At 44.0% G+C, this 13,874-nt stretch overlaps 7 protein-coding genes across 7 annotated transcripts; 4 read left to right on the top strand and 3 right to left on the bottom strand.

Annotated features, from left to right (window-relative positions):
* The first annotated feature begins 282 nt into the window (after positions 1-282).
* On the top strand, positions 283-3,055 carry LOC136193110 (importin subunit alpha-1-like). Its single transcript, XM_065981907.1, has 19 exons — positions 283-404; positions 461-505; positions 576-662; positions 730-1,084; positions 1,135-1,217; positions 1,276-1,362; positions 1,412-1,456; positions 1,514-1,576; positions 1,634-1,702; positions 1,751-1,807; positions 1,854-1,925; positions 1,980-2,033; positions 2,089-2,139; positions 2,191-2,262; positions 2,316-2,384; positions 2,431-2,472; positions 2,520-2,583; positions 2,657-2,748; positions 2,802-3,055. Exons 1-19 carry the CDS (start codon positions 342-344, stop codon positions 2,928-2,930), a joined length of 1,599 nt encoding a protein of 532 aa, XP_065837979.1. The 5' UTR covers positions 283-341; the 3' UTR covers positions 2,931-3,055.
* Positions 2,962-5,199, bottom strand: LOC136193133 (ER membrane protein complex subunit 3-like). The gene is made up of 9 exons (XM_065981932.1): positions 4,655-5,199; positions 4,422-4,600; positions 4,308-4,365; positions 4,058-4,151; positions 3,903-4,007; positions 3,761-3,842; positions 3,629-3,708; positions 3,508-3,578; positions 2,962-3,154 (listed from the first exon to the last, which is right to left on the bottom strand). The coding sequence occupies exons 2-9, from the start codon at positions 4,568-4,570 to the stop codon at positions 3,074-3,076; spliced, it is 720 nt and encodes a 239-aa protein (XP_065838004.1). The 5' UTR covers positions 4,571-4,600; positions 4,655-5,199; the 3' UTR covers positions 2,962-3,073.
* Positions 4,835-8,273, top strand: LOC136193094 (calcium-activated chloride channel regulator 1-like). Its single transcript, XM_065981887.1, has 9 exons — positions 4,835-5,276; positions 5,330-5,488; positions 5,555-5,680; positions 5,739-5,921; positions 5,976-6,527; positions 6,601-6,930; positions 6,980-7,280; positions 7,338-7,736; positions 7,793-8,273. The coding sequence occupies exons 1-9, from the start codon at positions 4,866-4,868 to the stop codon at positions 8,116-8,118; spliced, it is 2,787 nt and encodes a 928-aa protein (XP_065837959.1). The 5' UTR covers positions 4,835-4,865; the 3' UTR covers positions 8,119-8,273.
* Positions 8,191-9,113, bottom strand: LOC136193137 (akirin-2-like). Its single transcript, XM_065981937.1, has 4 exons — positions 8,862-9,113; positions 8,558-8,794; positions 8,437-8,508; positions 8,191-8,382 (listed from the first exon to the last, which is right to left on the bottom strand). Exons 1-4 carry the CDS (start codon positions 9,031-9,033, stop codon positions 8,372-8,374), a joined length of 492 nt encoding a protein of 163 aa, XP_065838009.1. The 5' UTR covers positions 9,034-9,113; the 3' UTR covers positions 8,191-8,371.
* Positions 9,114-9,607: 494 nt separating this feature from the next.
* Positions 9,608-11,097, top strand: LOC136193127 (uncharacterized). The gene is made up of 8 exons (XM_065981925.1): positions 9,608-9,803; positions 9,865-10,109; positions 10,160-10,223; positions 10,271-10,398; positions 10,454-10,572; positions 10,631-10,763; positions 10,813-10,909; positions 10,958-11,097. The coding sequence occupies exons 1-8, from the start codon at positions 9,737-9,739 to the stop codon at positions 11,008-11,010; spliced, it is 906 nt and encodes a 301-aa protein (XP_065837997.1). The 5' UTR covers positions 9,608-9,736; the 3' UTR covers positions 11,011-11,097.
* A 111-nt stretch (positions 11,098-11,208) lies between these two features.
* Positions 11,209-12,530, top strand: LOC136193126 (cyclin-dependent kinase 1-like). The gene is made up of 6 exons (XM_065981924.1): positions 11,209-11,403; positions 11,465-11,588; positions 11,651-11,821; positions 11,886-12,049; positions 12,099-12,240; positions 12,301-12,530. The coding sequence occupies exons 1-6, from the start codon at positions 11,210-11,212 to the stop codon at positions 12,409-12,411; spliced, it is 906 nt and encodes a 301-aa protein (XP_065837996.1). The 5' UTR covers position 11,209; the 3' UTR covers positions 12,412-12,530.
* On the bottom strand, positions 12,494-13,870 carry LOC136193125 (centrosomal protein of 57 kDa-like). The gene is made up of 7 exons (XM_065981923.1): positions 13,604-13,870; positions 13,397-13,549; positions 13,228-13,343; positions 13,115-13,177; positions 13,024-13,056; positions 12,804-12,973; positions 12,494-12,754 (listed from the first exon to the last, which is right to left on the bottom strand). Exons 1-7 carry the CDS (start codon positions 13,776-13,778, stop codon positions 12,559-12,561), a joined length of 906 nt encoding a protein of 301 aa, XP_065837995.1. The 5' UTR covers positions 13,779-13,870; the 3' UTR covers positions 12,494-12,558.
* Between the last annotated feature and the right edge of the window lie 4 nt (positions 13,871-13,874).

Below are 13,874 nucleotides of genomic sequence, written 5' to 3'. Positions count from 1 at the left end.
TCTTCATCGTACACTGTACGAAGCTACACTACGTCATCAAAACTAACCGTTTCGACTGTTTGCTACAGCGTATACACGACCAACAGCCCGGCGCAGAGGAAGATACCATCCCGTGTGATCGCGGCTACTGCGTAAATGCTTTGGCTTATTACGTCACGCCGTTTCTGTAGGCAACACCACGCTATTGATATTGTTACTCAGCCGGGAAAGATGGGAACGGCGTGACCGCTGTTCGGCCAATCATCGTTCGAGAAACTGATCACGTACCCCTTTTGAATTAGAATCCGTTTCGAGGCACGTTCAGTCGCTCTCTCGCGTTGGGTTTGAACCGTGGTGTCACTATGTCGACGACGAAAGAAAATTCGCGAATCAAGTCCTTCAAAAACAAAGGAAGAGATCACGAGGTCGGTTTCGACGACGAATCGCTCGTCACATATGCATATTCACGGTTTTTCTACAGGAACTAAGGCGACGTCGCACGGACGAAGTGGTAGAATTGCGCAAAGTACTACTTTCGATTCGGGGGGGACCCCTTTGAGAGACCGTTTTTCGCCTAAAATTTCTCCCTCGCCCAGTCGAAACGAAGCGAACAAATCCTCAAACGACGCAACGTCGCCGTCGACGAAGACAGCAGCAGTCCTCTAAAGGAATCGAATCGAAAAGTAAGAAAACCATGCGCAACAGTTGCGCAAACGTGCGCAAAAAAATCTATTAAATAATTTAATATAGGCTATACCGACGTCACTGTCAACAATGCTGGAAAAAATGTCATCGCCATTAGTAAACGTCCAACTAGACGGTCTCCAGACAGCGAGAAAATTACTCTCACGTGAACGTCATCCGCCTATTGATGCAATAATTGATGCCGGATTTATACCGAAATTCGTCTCCTTTCTCAAATCGGATAATCCGAATCTTCAATACGAAGCCGCTTGGGCACTCACGAATGTTGCTTCGAGCGAGTCACAGCACACTTGCGCTGTTGTCGATTCTGGCGCCGTGCCAGCTCTCATTCGACTTCTCTCTGTGCCGGCGAATATGAGAATCGCTGAGCAAGTTGTATGGGCCTTGGGGAATATTGCTGGTACATATCTAATTTTCGTATTTATTTATCTATTTATTTTTGTTGTTTAGGTGATGGAGCTCATTTGAGAGATTTTGTTGTTAAGCATAATGTAATTCCGCCGTTGATTGCCTTGCTTACTCCAACAATTGACGTAGGCCTATAAATAATTCAGAGTCAATACTATAGAGATCATACATAATATTTATTAGGTGACCTTTCTAAGGACAATTGTGTGGACTTTTTCTAATTTGTGTCGAAATAAGAATCCATCTCCGTCAACGGAAGCAGTTATAGCGGTAAGATCATACATAATTAATTGAAAAATTATATATCTATTTCCTTTAGATTCTTCCTTCTTTGTGTCAACTTCTGTTTCATTCTGACAAAGAGGTCTTTTCTTAAAATCCCTTTATATTATTATCTGATCTTTGACTTGAATTTGTTCAGGTTGTATCAGACTGTTGCTGGGCTTTTGCCTATCTCACTGATAGCACAGAAGAGAGAGTACAGGTAAATCAAGACTCACACGAATTTTTAATTAATTAATTAGTATTAATTAATTTTTAGATGATTGTTGATTGTGGAATTGTTCCCCAAATGGTGACATTGCTTGGCAGTCAAGAAACAAAACTTCTGGTACTTATGAACGCTCTTATTAATAAATTAATTAATAAGAGAATATAGATTCCTGTTCTGAGAGCAATTGGAAATATTGTCACTGGATCTGACATTCAAACACAGGCACATCAATTAAAATTCAATATAATTAAATCTAATTTTGATTCAGGTTGTCTTGGATTCAAATGGTCTCCAATACTTCCCCGCTTTGCTGAGACATTCAAAGCCAAGTATCAAGAAGGTTAGACAGAGTGACAGTCAAAAAATAAACTTTATTAATTATTTTTTAATTTAGGAGGCCGCCTGGACTGTATCCAACGTCACAGCAGGAACATCAGAACAAATCAGAGTAAGAAGAAGATGACTTTAATTAATAAAAAATCGTTCATAATTCTTTTATACAGGCTGTAGCTGATGCTGGAATTATTCAACCACTCATTAACATACTCACAGATGTATGTACAAAATCGTAATACATAAAAGAATTAATTATCTTCGTTTCTTAGGACGATTTCAAGTCCCAAAAGGAAGCAATATGGGCTATAACCAATTACACTTCAGGAGCAACAGTGGAACAGGTATATATAGATATATACATTGTCTCTGACTATCACGTTTCCTTCTCATCTAGAATTTGTTTCTTGTGCATCAAGGCGTTTTGAAACCACTCTGTGATCTTCTCACAGTCAAAGACGCAAAAGTTTGTATATAAGAGTCTCTATTATTGATATTATTTCTACTTTTAGACTGTCACTGTGCTACTAGACGGCCTTAGCAACATCCTCGCCGTAAGAAACTTATACTTCCATATCTGTATGCGTCAGTCTTCTCCTAGTCTGCCGCAGAGTATAATCCTCACGCTTTGACTCAAGTTGCTTCGTCTATAGAAGAAGCAGGGGGTGAGTGACTAAAGAAAAGAATTGCTTTATTTATTAACCCTAACCCCCCTTATCTGTTCTCCTATGTTCTCAGGTCTAGACAAACTCGAAGATTTGCAGCAGCACGAAAACGAAGCCGTCTACAAAAGTGCCTTCGGAATAATTGATAAATATTTCTCCGAAGAGGTACGTACATAGATAAAAAAGTCTAGATCTATTTATTTATTTATTTCCTATAGGATGAGGAAGTGGAGGAAATTGCTCCTCAAGTGAACGCTCAAGGCCAATTCTCTTTTGGAATTCCACCGTCTGGAATTCCAACGGCTTCAATGGTCAATTTTGGTGCCCAAGCGTTCAATTTTTCCTGAATCTACTTAGCTCTCTCTCTCTCTCTTTACGTGGTGTACAATGATGAATTTCTTTTGTTTCTCTCCTCCTAAGTACTGCATGTGTAATTTGTAAAAAGAGAAACGTGATTCCTCCGCCACATTCATTTTGTCTATCTATCTATCTATGTCTGGCGAATTATTTCTTCTTCGATTCTTTCGAGTTTCCACTCGTGTTTGATGATTTGCAACGCTTCCCACTCAGCCTGCGAGAAGAGACAAAGCAATTGCAGTCACCACTAATAGAACAAGGTCCCCTATTAGCCAGCAGACTTGCGGCTAACTGAAGTAGAGCTCAGGGTCCTCTAGTATAGCAGGAGACCCTCAGACTTGTGGCTAACTGAGGTAGAGCTCAGGGTCCTCTAATAGAGTTGCGGTTCATTGAGAAGGGTCCTCTATTAATTAATCAGCAGACTTGTGGTTCACAGTAATGCTGGGGGTCCTCTATTAACCGGCTGAGTTGCGGTTCATTAAGAATTACTGCTGGGGGTTCTCCATTAACCAAGAGGATTGCGGTTAATTGAGAATTCAGTAGTGCTGGGAGCCCTCTATGTCTCACCTTCATTGCTTTGGCTGGATCTGGACCCGCATCAAATGAAGGCGTAACAAAGTTCATTTGATCAGGAACAGCTGCGAGAGTGCATTGATTCCATACAAAAAGCCAGCTAATAAGGTCTTACCTTCATGATGACCTAATATCAAGGTGAGAACACTTCGGAGTCCAAAGAAGTTGAGGAAATACCAAGACGCTGAGCTAACCCTATCAAAGAACGTAGACTTTTAATTAATTTTGATAATCAAAGTGACTGTACCATGAGGCATCTAAGGTAGATAGTTGTACTCCGCGTTGAAGCATCGCTTTGAAGCGGGTTGTCAAAGGAAAGGGTACTTTGGCTAAACAAGAACACCAATTCCAGTTGAAAAATTTTATCAAAAAAATTGATTAATACTCACTGGCTACGAAGCCAGAAAAGGTCCAATTAATCCATCCACCAATCACCATCATCGGCACGAGATTCGTCAAATTTCCCTTCACCATATCAAGCATCATAGTTGGATCTGAAACGAAATATTCCACGCTTTTGCTCGCTGAGATAAATTCGCCTTACCACCCATGGGATTCGATGGAGGCGACTCCCTCTTTTCCTTCTTAAAGTAGCCGTCATTTTCGTCATTGAAATAATCTTTCCGCATAACAAATGCCTAGAAAAAAATCTCTCCAAATTCATATAAAAATACTAGTCTAATTTAATTAAAGTTTATAAGGAGTCATGGTGACCATTCCAGAATAATTTAATTAAAGTTTATAAGGTGAACATTCCGGAATGAAGAGGTTTTTTAGTACGTCACCTATCTGACCTTTCCGGGAAGGAAATGCCCATTTGCTCGTAGTCGTTGGCTTCTCATCAATGCCTGACTAAAAATTTGAGAGGATAATTGCTATTTGAGCGAGCGATGACGTCAAAGTCTTGCCCATCTCGAAGTGCTTCTAAGGTTAGTCGTTTTTCTCGATGCAACAGCATTATGACGTAATGCCGAAGCACTCCGACTAGAAGAGTGATGATGACTATGGGAAGAATGACCCAAATACGGATGTCTGGATCGAGAAGCAGTTCGGCCATTGCTCAGTTAGCGTGCGGTAAGATGCCGCGCTAGCGCGTAAAGTTATTTAGATTTTCACGCACGAAATTATCTCGACTGCATACTAGATTTATTTTTTGCTAAAAATAATATGTGAACTTTGCCGTGGTGACTTCCCGGAGAAACGGCGACAGGGCTCGCGGTCTCTTCTTGGTACGATGACGTCAATTCCGGTCGAGAGTCCATGAGTACACGACTCAGGAACTAAACCGCAAAGCTAATAAAGCGACAGACCCCCAATCTCTGCTTCAGAAGACTATCCTATCGCACAGCACAATGCTTCCCCTGCTTCTCGTCCTTCTACTAACCCTCGCATCCCAATCGACGTGCCAAATCGTTCTCAAAGACAACGGCTACGAAAACATCGCCATCGCCATCGGCGAAAGCGTTCCCGAAAGCGGTCGCCTCTTCACCGAAATCGAGCAAGCGTTCACAAAGGCATCGGCGTATCTGTACACGGCGACGAGACGTCGAGCTTATTTCCGTGACGTCACGATTCTCGTTCCCGAATCGTGGTCATCGCAGTCGTTCTACAAGCAACCCGGCGGCGAAACATTCGCAAATGCCAACATTCGCATCGATTTGCCTGCCGTCCCTGGCGAAGACACCGCGTACGTGTTGAGTCGAGGCAGCGTGTGTGGCATGGAAGGCGAATACATGCACATAACGCCGGATAGACTGACTGAGGTAAAAGGGGACCCCACCCACTCCACCCACCTCCTAGACGCGTCATTCTCTAGTACCAAGACATAAGTCCGGCTGAGAAAATGATCGTTCACGAATGGGCTCATCTACGATGGGGAGTTTTCGACGAATACGGCATCGGTTCGGACGTCGCTTATTTGTCCGACGAAGGAACAACGGAAGGAACGGGCTGCGCTGTCGAACTTTCCAAGAAGGTAAAAAACGGATACATTTCCTGGAAGAACTCACTAATTAAATAATTAATTCGCCACGCCCTCTAGGGAAAAGTAGTCGATGCCGACGGCAATTCCTGTTCGGCTTTCAGCTTGACGTCATCTTGTCGTCTCGAAACGGATCCGTCTTTTCGAACGCGAGGATCGATTATGTTTCGACAGTACATTGACTCTGTGAGTCATTTTAATTAAGTTTGGAGGGGGCTTCTTGTCTAATTATTTCTGTGCAAAGGTCGATCGATTTTGTAATGACGGCGACGACGAGTCAGTGAAGCACAATCGCGCCGCACCAAATTTTCAGAATCGCTTTTGTTCGTACCGGAGCACGTGGGACGTCATAACATCACATAATGACTTTAGCAATGACGCAAACAAAGCCGGATCCAGGGACCAAGACACCAAGCCAACATTCAGAGTAAAGATAAAGAAAAAATATTGATTCTAATACTAATAATCTTTCTCTCTCTAGTACATTCACTCTGGATCTCGTTTCGAGAACTTTGTCTTCGTTCTCGATCTCTCCCTCAGTATGAAAATCGACGATAAAATGGATCGACTTCGTCAAGCGGCCCATCTCTATATCGCCACGGCAACGCCAGGCACGCGAATCGGAATAGTGACACTCCAGACAACGGGAACAATACGACTTCCCCTACGCGCTCTATGGAACGCGACCGATCGACGAACACTAAGTCAAGCGTTGCCCACGACCGATGAAGCGGGCGGAAACACGGGCATCGGTTCGGGGCTATTAAAAGGCTTGGAAGTATTAACAGGGTTGCGTGACGTCGACGCGAATACGGATGTGGAGAGGATACCGTTTGTCGGGGGATCGTTGATTGTTATGTCGGATGGAGAGGAGAATGAAACGCCTTTGATATCGAGCGCCGCGCCGCTTCTCAAAGCAGCCGGGATTACAGTACATACGATAGGGCTCGGTCCTCTTGCGTCTCAACGCCTGGGGGTATTGTCTGAGGACTCAAGCGGCATGGTTTTCTATGCGGATAACGATGGAAGAGAGGTAAAGATACTGACCATGTGGTCTAACCCTAATTCATTTAATCAATTAATTATTATTATTATTATTTCTCTAGGCTGATACTCAGATGCTCAATGAAGCGTTGATGACTCTTTCCGATCAGTCGTCGCGTTCGACTGTCAATCCTCTCATGCAAGTCGCGTCGGACGTTCACGTGATCAGACCTAATGAAAGCGATCATCATCGTTTTATGATTGACGCTGGTATTGGTCAATCAACCGAGTTCTTTGTCATGTGGAATGCGAGCGTGTCGAGGGACAAGCACGCTATTCAAGCGAGACTCATATCTCCTTCAGGCCGAGTCACAAGTTCATTGAATACGTCTATGTATACTCTCAACAGGGCATTCAGTTCAATACAGATCAGCCTACCTTCAACAGCAGAGGCAATATAAATATCACGTATAAATATTATTGTTTAATTTTTTCTTTTAGAGTGGTTGGTGGGAGTATGAAATTTCGAATCCGTCTATTTCTTCCGCTGTTCAAGCAGTCACCGTTTCGGTGTCGTCGAGACGAACGTCGTCAAAGCAATCAACCATGGCAATGGCTTCTCTTCCGCCTCTCACTGTGACGACGTTTGTCAGTGCGACAACCGTTCAATATCCCCAAGCCGTTCTAATCACGGCGCGCGTTATGATGGGCTATCGCGCCGTCGTCGGAGCGAACGTCATCGCCGAAATCAGTCGTCCTAATGCAACTCGAGCATTGATCACTCTCAAAGACAATGGAATCGGTAATCCCCCTTATATATATATATATTTAAAAGTATTGATTTCTCTATATTCTCTAGCACCTGATATGTACGCGAATGACGGCGTCTACGGAGCCTATTTCTCTGACTACAGCATCAACGGACGATACAACGTCATCGTGCGCGCTTCCTCTGACGACGACTCGGCCTTAGCTGTCGGCGTGCGACATCTCGACGACATTGCCATGATGTCTGATGACGAGTTGGAGGGACGGCTTCCGAACGTCGTTCGACGCGAACAGCTCGAACCTCGGAAGCTGTCCGCCTTCGTGCGAGTCCGTGCCGCGGGCGCGTTTCAGTTGGAGAACTATGACGGGAAAACCGATCGCATGGCGCCAGCTAAAGTGATGGATTTGATGGTCGCTGAGTCGAGTCTCATGAAAGCGACTGTGACGATACGGTGGAGTGCACCGGGCGATAATTCGTACACGGGAAAAGGTCAGTCTCGCATCCTTTTCTCTCTCTCTCTATCCTTATTATTTGATCTAATTTAGTTGCTTCCTATGATGTCAGAGTATCGCGAAATTTCACTCGTCTTCTTGATAAGTTTTCTTCCGCGCCTCAAGTCGGATCCGATGACGTTGTCTCCGGATCGCTGACCCCTTTGCCAGCTGGAGAGCAACAGGAAGTAACGTTCACCGTGTACAACGGCACTTGGCCCTACTTCGTAGCAATCACATCAAAAGACAAAGCCGGAAATCCATCAGAAGTATCCAACATTGCCCAATTCATGCTCACAGCCTCAGTCACATCCGGTAGCGAAACCCTATCTATTAATCTATTTATCCTGGTGGTCTGTGGACTCATCTTGAGACTATGAGTAGTACATAGACTATGAACGCATGCAGGCATGTGCAATGACACCCAATAGCACAGTAGTATCATTCATTCATTTCTTCGTGATGCTTAGTGTTTTATTATGCTCACAAACGCTATAGATGAGTACTATTAAACGGACAATGCAACAAATCAAAAGATTTATCTACATATAAAGTCTCTTCAACCACACATCATAGAATTCCACGCGACTATCATCTCTCTCAAAAACGGCACAGAAGGAGAAGGAAAACGATTCAGGACACATCTTGAAAAGAAAAAATATTAATTAAAAATTAAATATTTTAATTGGGAAACTAACAGCTGATGCTATCTCCAGAAAATTTTTTCTGAAGATGATCTTGACTGAACTTCACAAACGATTCGTATTGTTCTAAAAGAAAAAATTAAATTTCCCGTATGTCCGATTCGAATTTTTTCACCTGCTAATTTTTCCGACAGAACTTTCTCGTATTCTTCCCGTATGTGCTGTTCTCTCTCCTTCCACAGACGTTCGATAATCATTTTCACCTGTTTTAGAGTGAATATCGCCGGTTCTTTCGTTCGAGATTCGTCCACTGGGGCCCCCGAAGGGGATTCGTCGATTTCGTCGCTCTCGAGAATCTTTCGTCGTCGCGCGAGTCGCTTCCACTCCGAACGAATGCTCGAAGTGAGTTCGTCTTGAGGAAAAAAACGAGAAAGGGGGCCCCTATGCGTTTATCGACCGTAATCGCGTTCTTTCGATACCTGGTCGCGTTGGAGTCGTCGCTTGGGCAAACGTTGAGCACTGCGATTGTGCCATGATGTCCGGCGACGCCGTTTGGGAGAGAATCGAGCCGGACGTGCATCGACGGCGTTTCGGACTCGGTTCGAACGCGTTTGCTTCGTGAAAGCTTCGCTTTAGCGTCGCACAGGCCATTGCGAGTCGCGAATGTCGGAAACAATGCTTCGTTCGTTCACTTCGCGGTGGGAGGGGGACGATCTTTAATATGTTATCCGATTATTGATCTGACCAATGAGGCGCTGTCTGCATGCCCCGGATTACTATGCGTTTTTTGTGTGTGGCAACGCGTCAACACGAGAAGTACGCAAGTACTAATATCGAAATTCAAACCAACTAAAATGCATACGCTTTGAAAATTACCCAGAAAATTACCCGTGTCTACTGCCTTAGTTAAATAGTTAACGCACGTTAAATCGTAAACAAACGTTGTTTCCTTCGTCGTAAGTTGCTCTCTAGATGCTGGAAGGACCTGAAGAAACGTGGATTGATCTTGTTTTGAAATACGGTCTTTTCATTGGAGCCCTATTTCAGCTCGCCTGTCTTGCAGCAGTTGTTCTCGTACCTGCTTCAACTGACGACGAAGGAGGGGAGTCGTCGAGTGACGATCGACTGCAGAAAAGAAAAACGGATAGCGTGAGATCTCCTGCAGCAGGAAAGGCTCACCAGAAAAAGAAGAAAAAAGTGCAATAGCAGAGCTTTTTGTATAAAACCGAGACGTCGTAGGCGTGTAAAGGTAGGGGCGATCTACCCAAAATAAATTGCAGTTTTTTTATCCAATTACACCTGGACAAAAATACACGCGAGGCAGCGGCTAACGCGCGCTAAACAGTAGGAAAAAATGTGCAGCATTCCTTGGGGACAAAAGATGGTGGAGCATATTCACAAATGCAACCGTTTCAGTAAAGGTGAGTTGGAATTTGGTATAGAGTCAGATTTGGCTACGATTCGGCTTTCCCTGTGGGGAAGATCGTTTATCGCAGGATTGCTTTTCTTTTTTCGTGGACTCCGAGCAGCTAGGAATAATTCGCGACGACATTCTAATTCATTTCGAACGCTTTCCGTCCGTCTTCGACGTAAACCGAACGAATCGCACCGTAAAACTATCAGACACTCTCAAAACGAGCGAAACAAGAAGCGAAGCAATGGAACGAGTTCTAATTCAACTGAGAGACGAAAAAGTCATAAAATGTCTACAGGGCTGGCGAAACGAGGTATCACATTTAATTAATTAATTAATTAATAATATTGTATTTCTTTACAGTGCTACAGCGTGACAAAAAACTTTATGGAGACACCAGTATTCGCTATAGAAAGAGCAGCGGCTGGTTAGCTAGAAATTCAATATCAATTATATTATTTTTTTCTCTTTTAGGTTTACTTGGTGTTAAGCAATACGGTTGTCATTTATCCGCTTATTACCGCTCGGATTCTGAGTACTACATGTGGATAGGAAGACGGAGTCCACAGAAACAAACTTTTCCAGGAATGCTTGACAATACGGTATGGTATATTACCTAGTACATCTGCTTATGTTTAGTCTCACTTATTTACTCAGGCTGCTGGCGGTATGTCTGTTGGAATGAACCCAACGGACACTATTGTGAAAGAATGTCAGGAAGAGGCGGGCATTCTGCCGGAACTAAGTGTCAAAGCTTGTTCTGTTGGAACTATTAGGCAAGTACTACACTTATATTTAATTAAATCACGATTTGATTTTTTGGGCCTGGTGCAGTTATTTTTATGAAGATGAACGAGGTCTATTTCCGGAAACGGATTTTTTGTTTGATTTGGAAGTTCCTCGTGATTTCATTCCCCGTCCAATTGACGAGGAAATGGCAGAATTCTATTGTTGGTCTGCCAATGAGGTACCTAAACAAACATTGCTCTATAATAATTTTCTGAGACATGTCTCAGGTGAAGACAAAGTTGTGCAGTGGAGAATTCAAACCAAACTGTGCTTTGATATTGCTGGATTTTCTAATTCGTCATGGCCTCTTATCACCAGACAAAGGTCAGTTGACACAATGCCGTTGCCTAAGCAATTTACTTTTATCTATAGAACCACTCTATTCCCAATTGGTGTCTGGCATTCACAACAGCTTCCCTTTTTAGAAGAGTACAGTACCAGAGATATAGAGAGTACACTGCATGCATAAGGGGGCGTGGCGTAAGCGCGCGCGCCTTGGTTTTATTTACGGGACCTTGCGCTCTTTCGTGATTGGCTAAAATAGAGTCGGGGCCGCAGGTTTGAACTTCGACGCGACGATCGCGCTTTTCATCATCTCTTCTTTCACTCGTCATCGTCGCGGTCATGGACAATTACCTAAAGATCGAAAAGATAGGCGAAGGAACGTACGGCGTCGTCTACAAGGGCCGAAATCGTCAAACGGGCCAACTCGTCGCGCTGAAGAAGATTCGGCTCACGTCCGAAGAGGAGGGCGTTCCCAGCACAGCAATTCGCGAGATATCGCTTCTAAAAGAACTCCAGCATCCCTACGTGGTCAAGTAAGAAGAAAAAAGAGGCCCCCCAATGGGGAAACAGTAAGGGAACGCCTCTTTTTTTCAGATTAGAAGACGTTCTTCATCAAGAGAGCAAGCTCTATCTCGTCTTCGAGTTTCTTCAATATGATCTCAAACACTATTTGGATAAACTTCCCGATCTTCAGCTCGTCGATCCCATGCTCGTAAAGGTAAATAAATAAATAAATAAATTAATTTTGATTTTCGATCGAGATTTAAATATTTTTTCTAGAGTTATACGTACCAGATTCTTGTCGGCATTCTGCACTGTCACAGTCGTCGAGTCTTGCATCGCGATTTGAAACCTCAAAATTTACTTATTGATAAAAATGGAGTTATTAAATTGGCCGATTTTGGCCTGGCAAGAGCCTTTGGCATACCAGTGCGAGTCTATACTCACGAAGTAAGGGAACCAACCCAATGACTGATTATTTATTTATTTATTTATTTATTTATTTATTTTCTAGGTTGTTACTTTGTGGTATAGGGCACCTGAAATTTTACTCGGATCTCAGCGCTATTCAACGCCTATGGACATATGGAGCATTGGCTGTATAATGGCTGAAATGATTACAAAGAAACCCTTGTTTCACGGAGATTCAGAAATCGATCAACTCTTCCGCATATTCAGGTATCCTCTCAATCAGAAAATCAAATAATAAATTATTTATCCTTATAAGGACTATGGGGACTCCGACTGAAGAAATGTGGCCGGGAGTGACGCAATTGCCCGACTACAAGCCAACATTTCCCAAATGGACTTCGCAACCATTAACAAAAGTCGTTCCGGGTCTCGATCCCCTTGGCATCGACCTTCTCCAAGTACAAACAAGCACCAACTCTCTCTATATATATCCCCTTAATTAAATTATTTCTTTTTAGAAAATGCTGGTCTATAACCCAGCAAAGCGAATTTCCGCCAAAGCGGCTATTGAGCATAGCTACTTTGACGATTTGAACAAGTCCGCATTGCCACACATGCGTAACCAGTAGAGTAGATCACGGGACCCCACGTCTCAAACATTGTCTCCCCCTCCCTGTAGTAGTGGTACTAAGTCTAGTGGTACATATAGGCTGCATTCATGCGTTTCAATTAAATTCCTATACAGACATCACGTGAACAACGCGTCCAATCTCTCTCTATTCCCAGTGTAAATCGCTTCGCTTGAGCGCCGTCTGAAGCATCTTGACACCCTTGAGCAATTCTAGACTTCGTTTCAAGCCACTCTCCTCAGCCCCTCGTTCCGCCTTGACCGTCGTCACAACCTTCACCTCACCAGGAGGCATCATTTTCACGCAAGAATGTTTCCTCACCGTTTTTTTCGGAACAGCTATACTATAAGTAAGAAGTTGAATATTGATTCTCTATGTGTGTTCTCTCTTACGGCATGTTGCGGCGTTTCATCATTGCTAGAGTCTGTTGGACGTTGCCTGTGACGGAATGAGACGGCGCTGTCGACGTTCCCACGACGAACGGCATATCGGGGCCGTCCGTTTGCACGTCTGTTTCCACGGTAACGAAACCGGAACCAGGAGCTGGAGCACTTCGACTTGACTATGGAATGAAATGATCATTCCCTAGGGGTAAGTTATTTGCTCTTGTACCTTCGCTTTCTTTCTTTTCTTTCTTCTCTTTGACTGGGGAGTCCAAAGAAGGATGAGTTCATTCTCTCACTCACTCACTCTCTACCTTTACCTCATGAATTCTCACTTCTTTTTGACTCTCAAACAATTGCTCTTCGAGTTCTCGTATGCGACTCTACGTAATTACTATTAATTAATTGATTATTTATTTATTTATTTATTTACGTCTGTGAGGGCTTGAGCTGCTGACAATTTCACGTTCTCCGCCTCCGTCGATTCCAGTCGATCTTTCAACACATCAAAGCAAGTGCACGCCTTTGGATCTCGTTCTCGGTCACGAACTAACGAAAAAATAATTTTTCAGTCGCGCGAACTAACGTGCGCTAGTCGTTACCCGGTTCAGACATGGGAGGACGTTCAGGAGGCAATTCTGCTCGAAATTCGCGTGCTTCGCGCTCCAACGCGCGAAATCGATCGGCGGCGCGAGCTCGTTCCATCTCGAGACCCCTTATCTTGTCCTGAAGCGACTTCAACGCGTTCAAAACGGCTAAAATTTCACATCACGCGACAATTAATATCAAAACTCTTCGTGTTTTTTCACCTTCGGCGTTGCCCTCCTCGATTCCGCGTCGTTCTAGCGTCGGTCGGGTCCGACGTGAGCCCAAGATGTCGTCGACGGTCGTCGGAGCGAAGTCTTCGCTTGGATAAAGCGGCTGTTCGAGGTAAGACACCATCGATGGGTCCATCGACGTGTCCAGCCGTTGTGCCTCGTCCATTCTCTGCGATTTTTGCACGAGTGGCTTTCTCGCTGCCTAATCTTTTGGCCCCGTGGCGCCCTGTAACGTTTTGAACGACTTATAATGGTGAACTTG

The sequence above is a fragment of the Oscarella lobularis genome, chromosome 11 (genome assembly GCF_947507565.1).
Source record: "Oscarella lobularis chromosome 11, ooOscLobu1.1, whole genome shotgun sequence".
Taxonomy (NCBI): domain Eukaryota; kingdom Metazoa; phylum Porifera; class Homoscleromorpha; order Homosclerophorida; family Oscarellidae; genus Oscarella; species Oscarella lobularis.
This window is presented reverse-complemented; position numbering and strand designations above follow the sequence as displayed.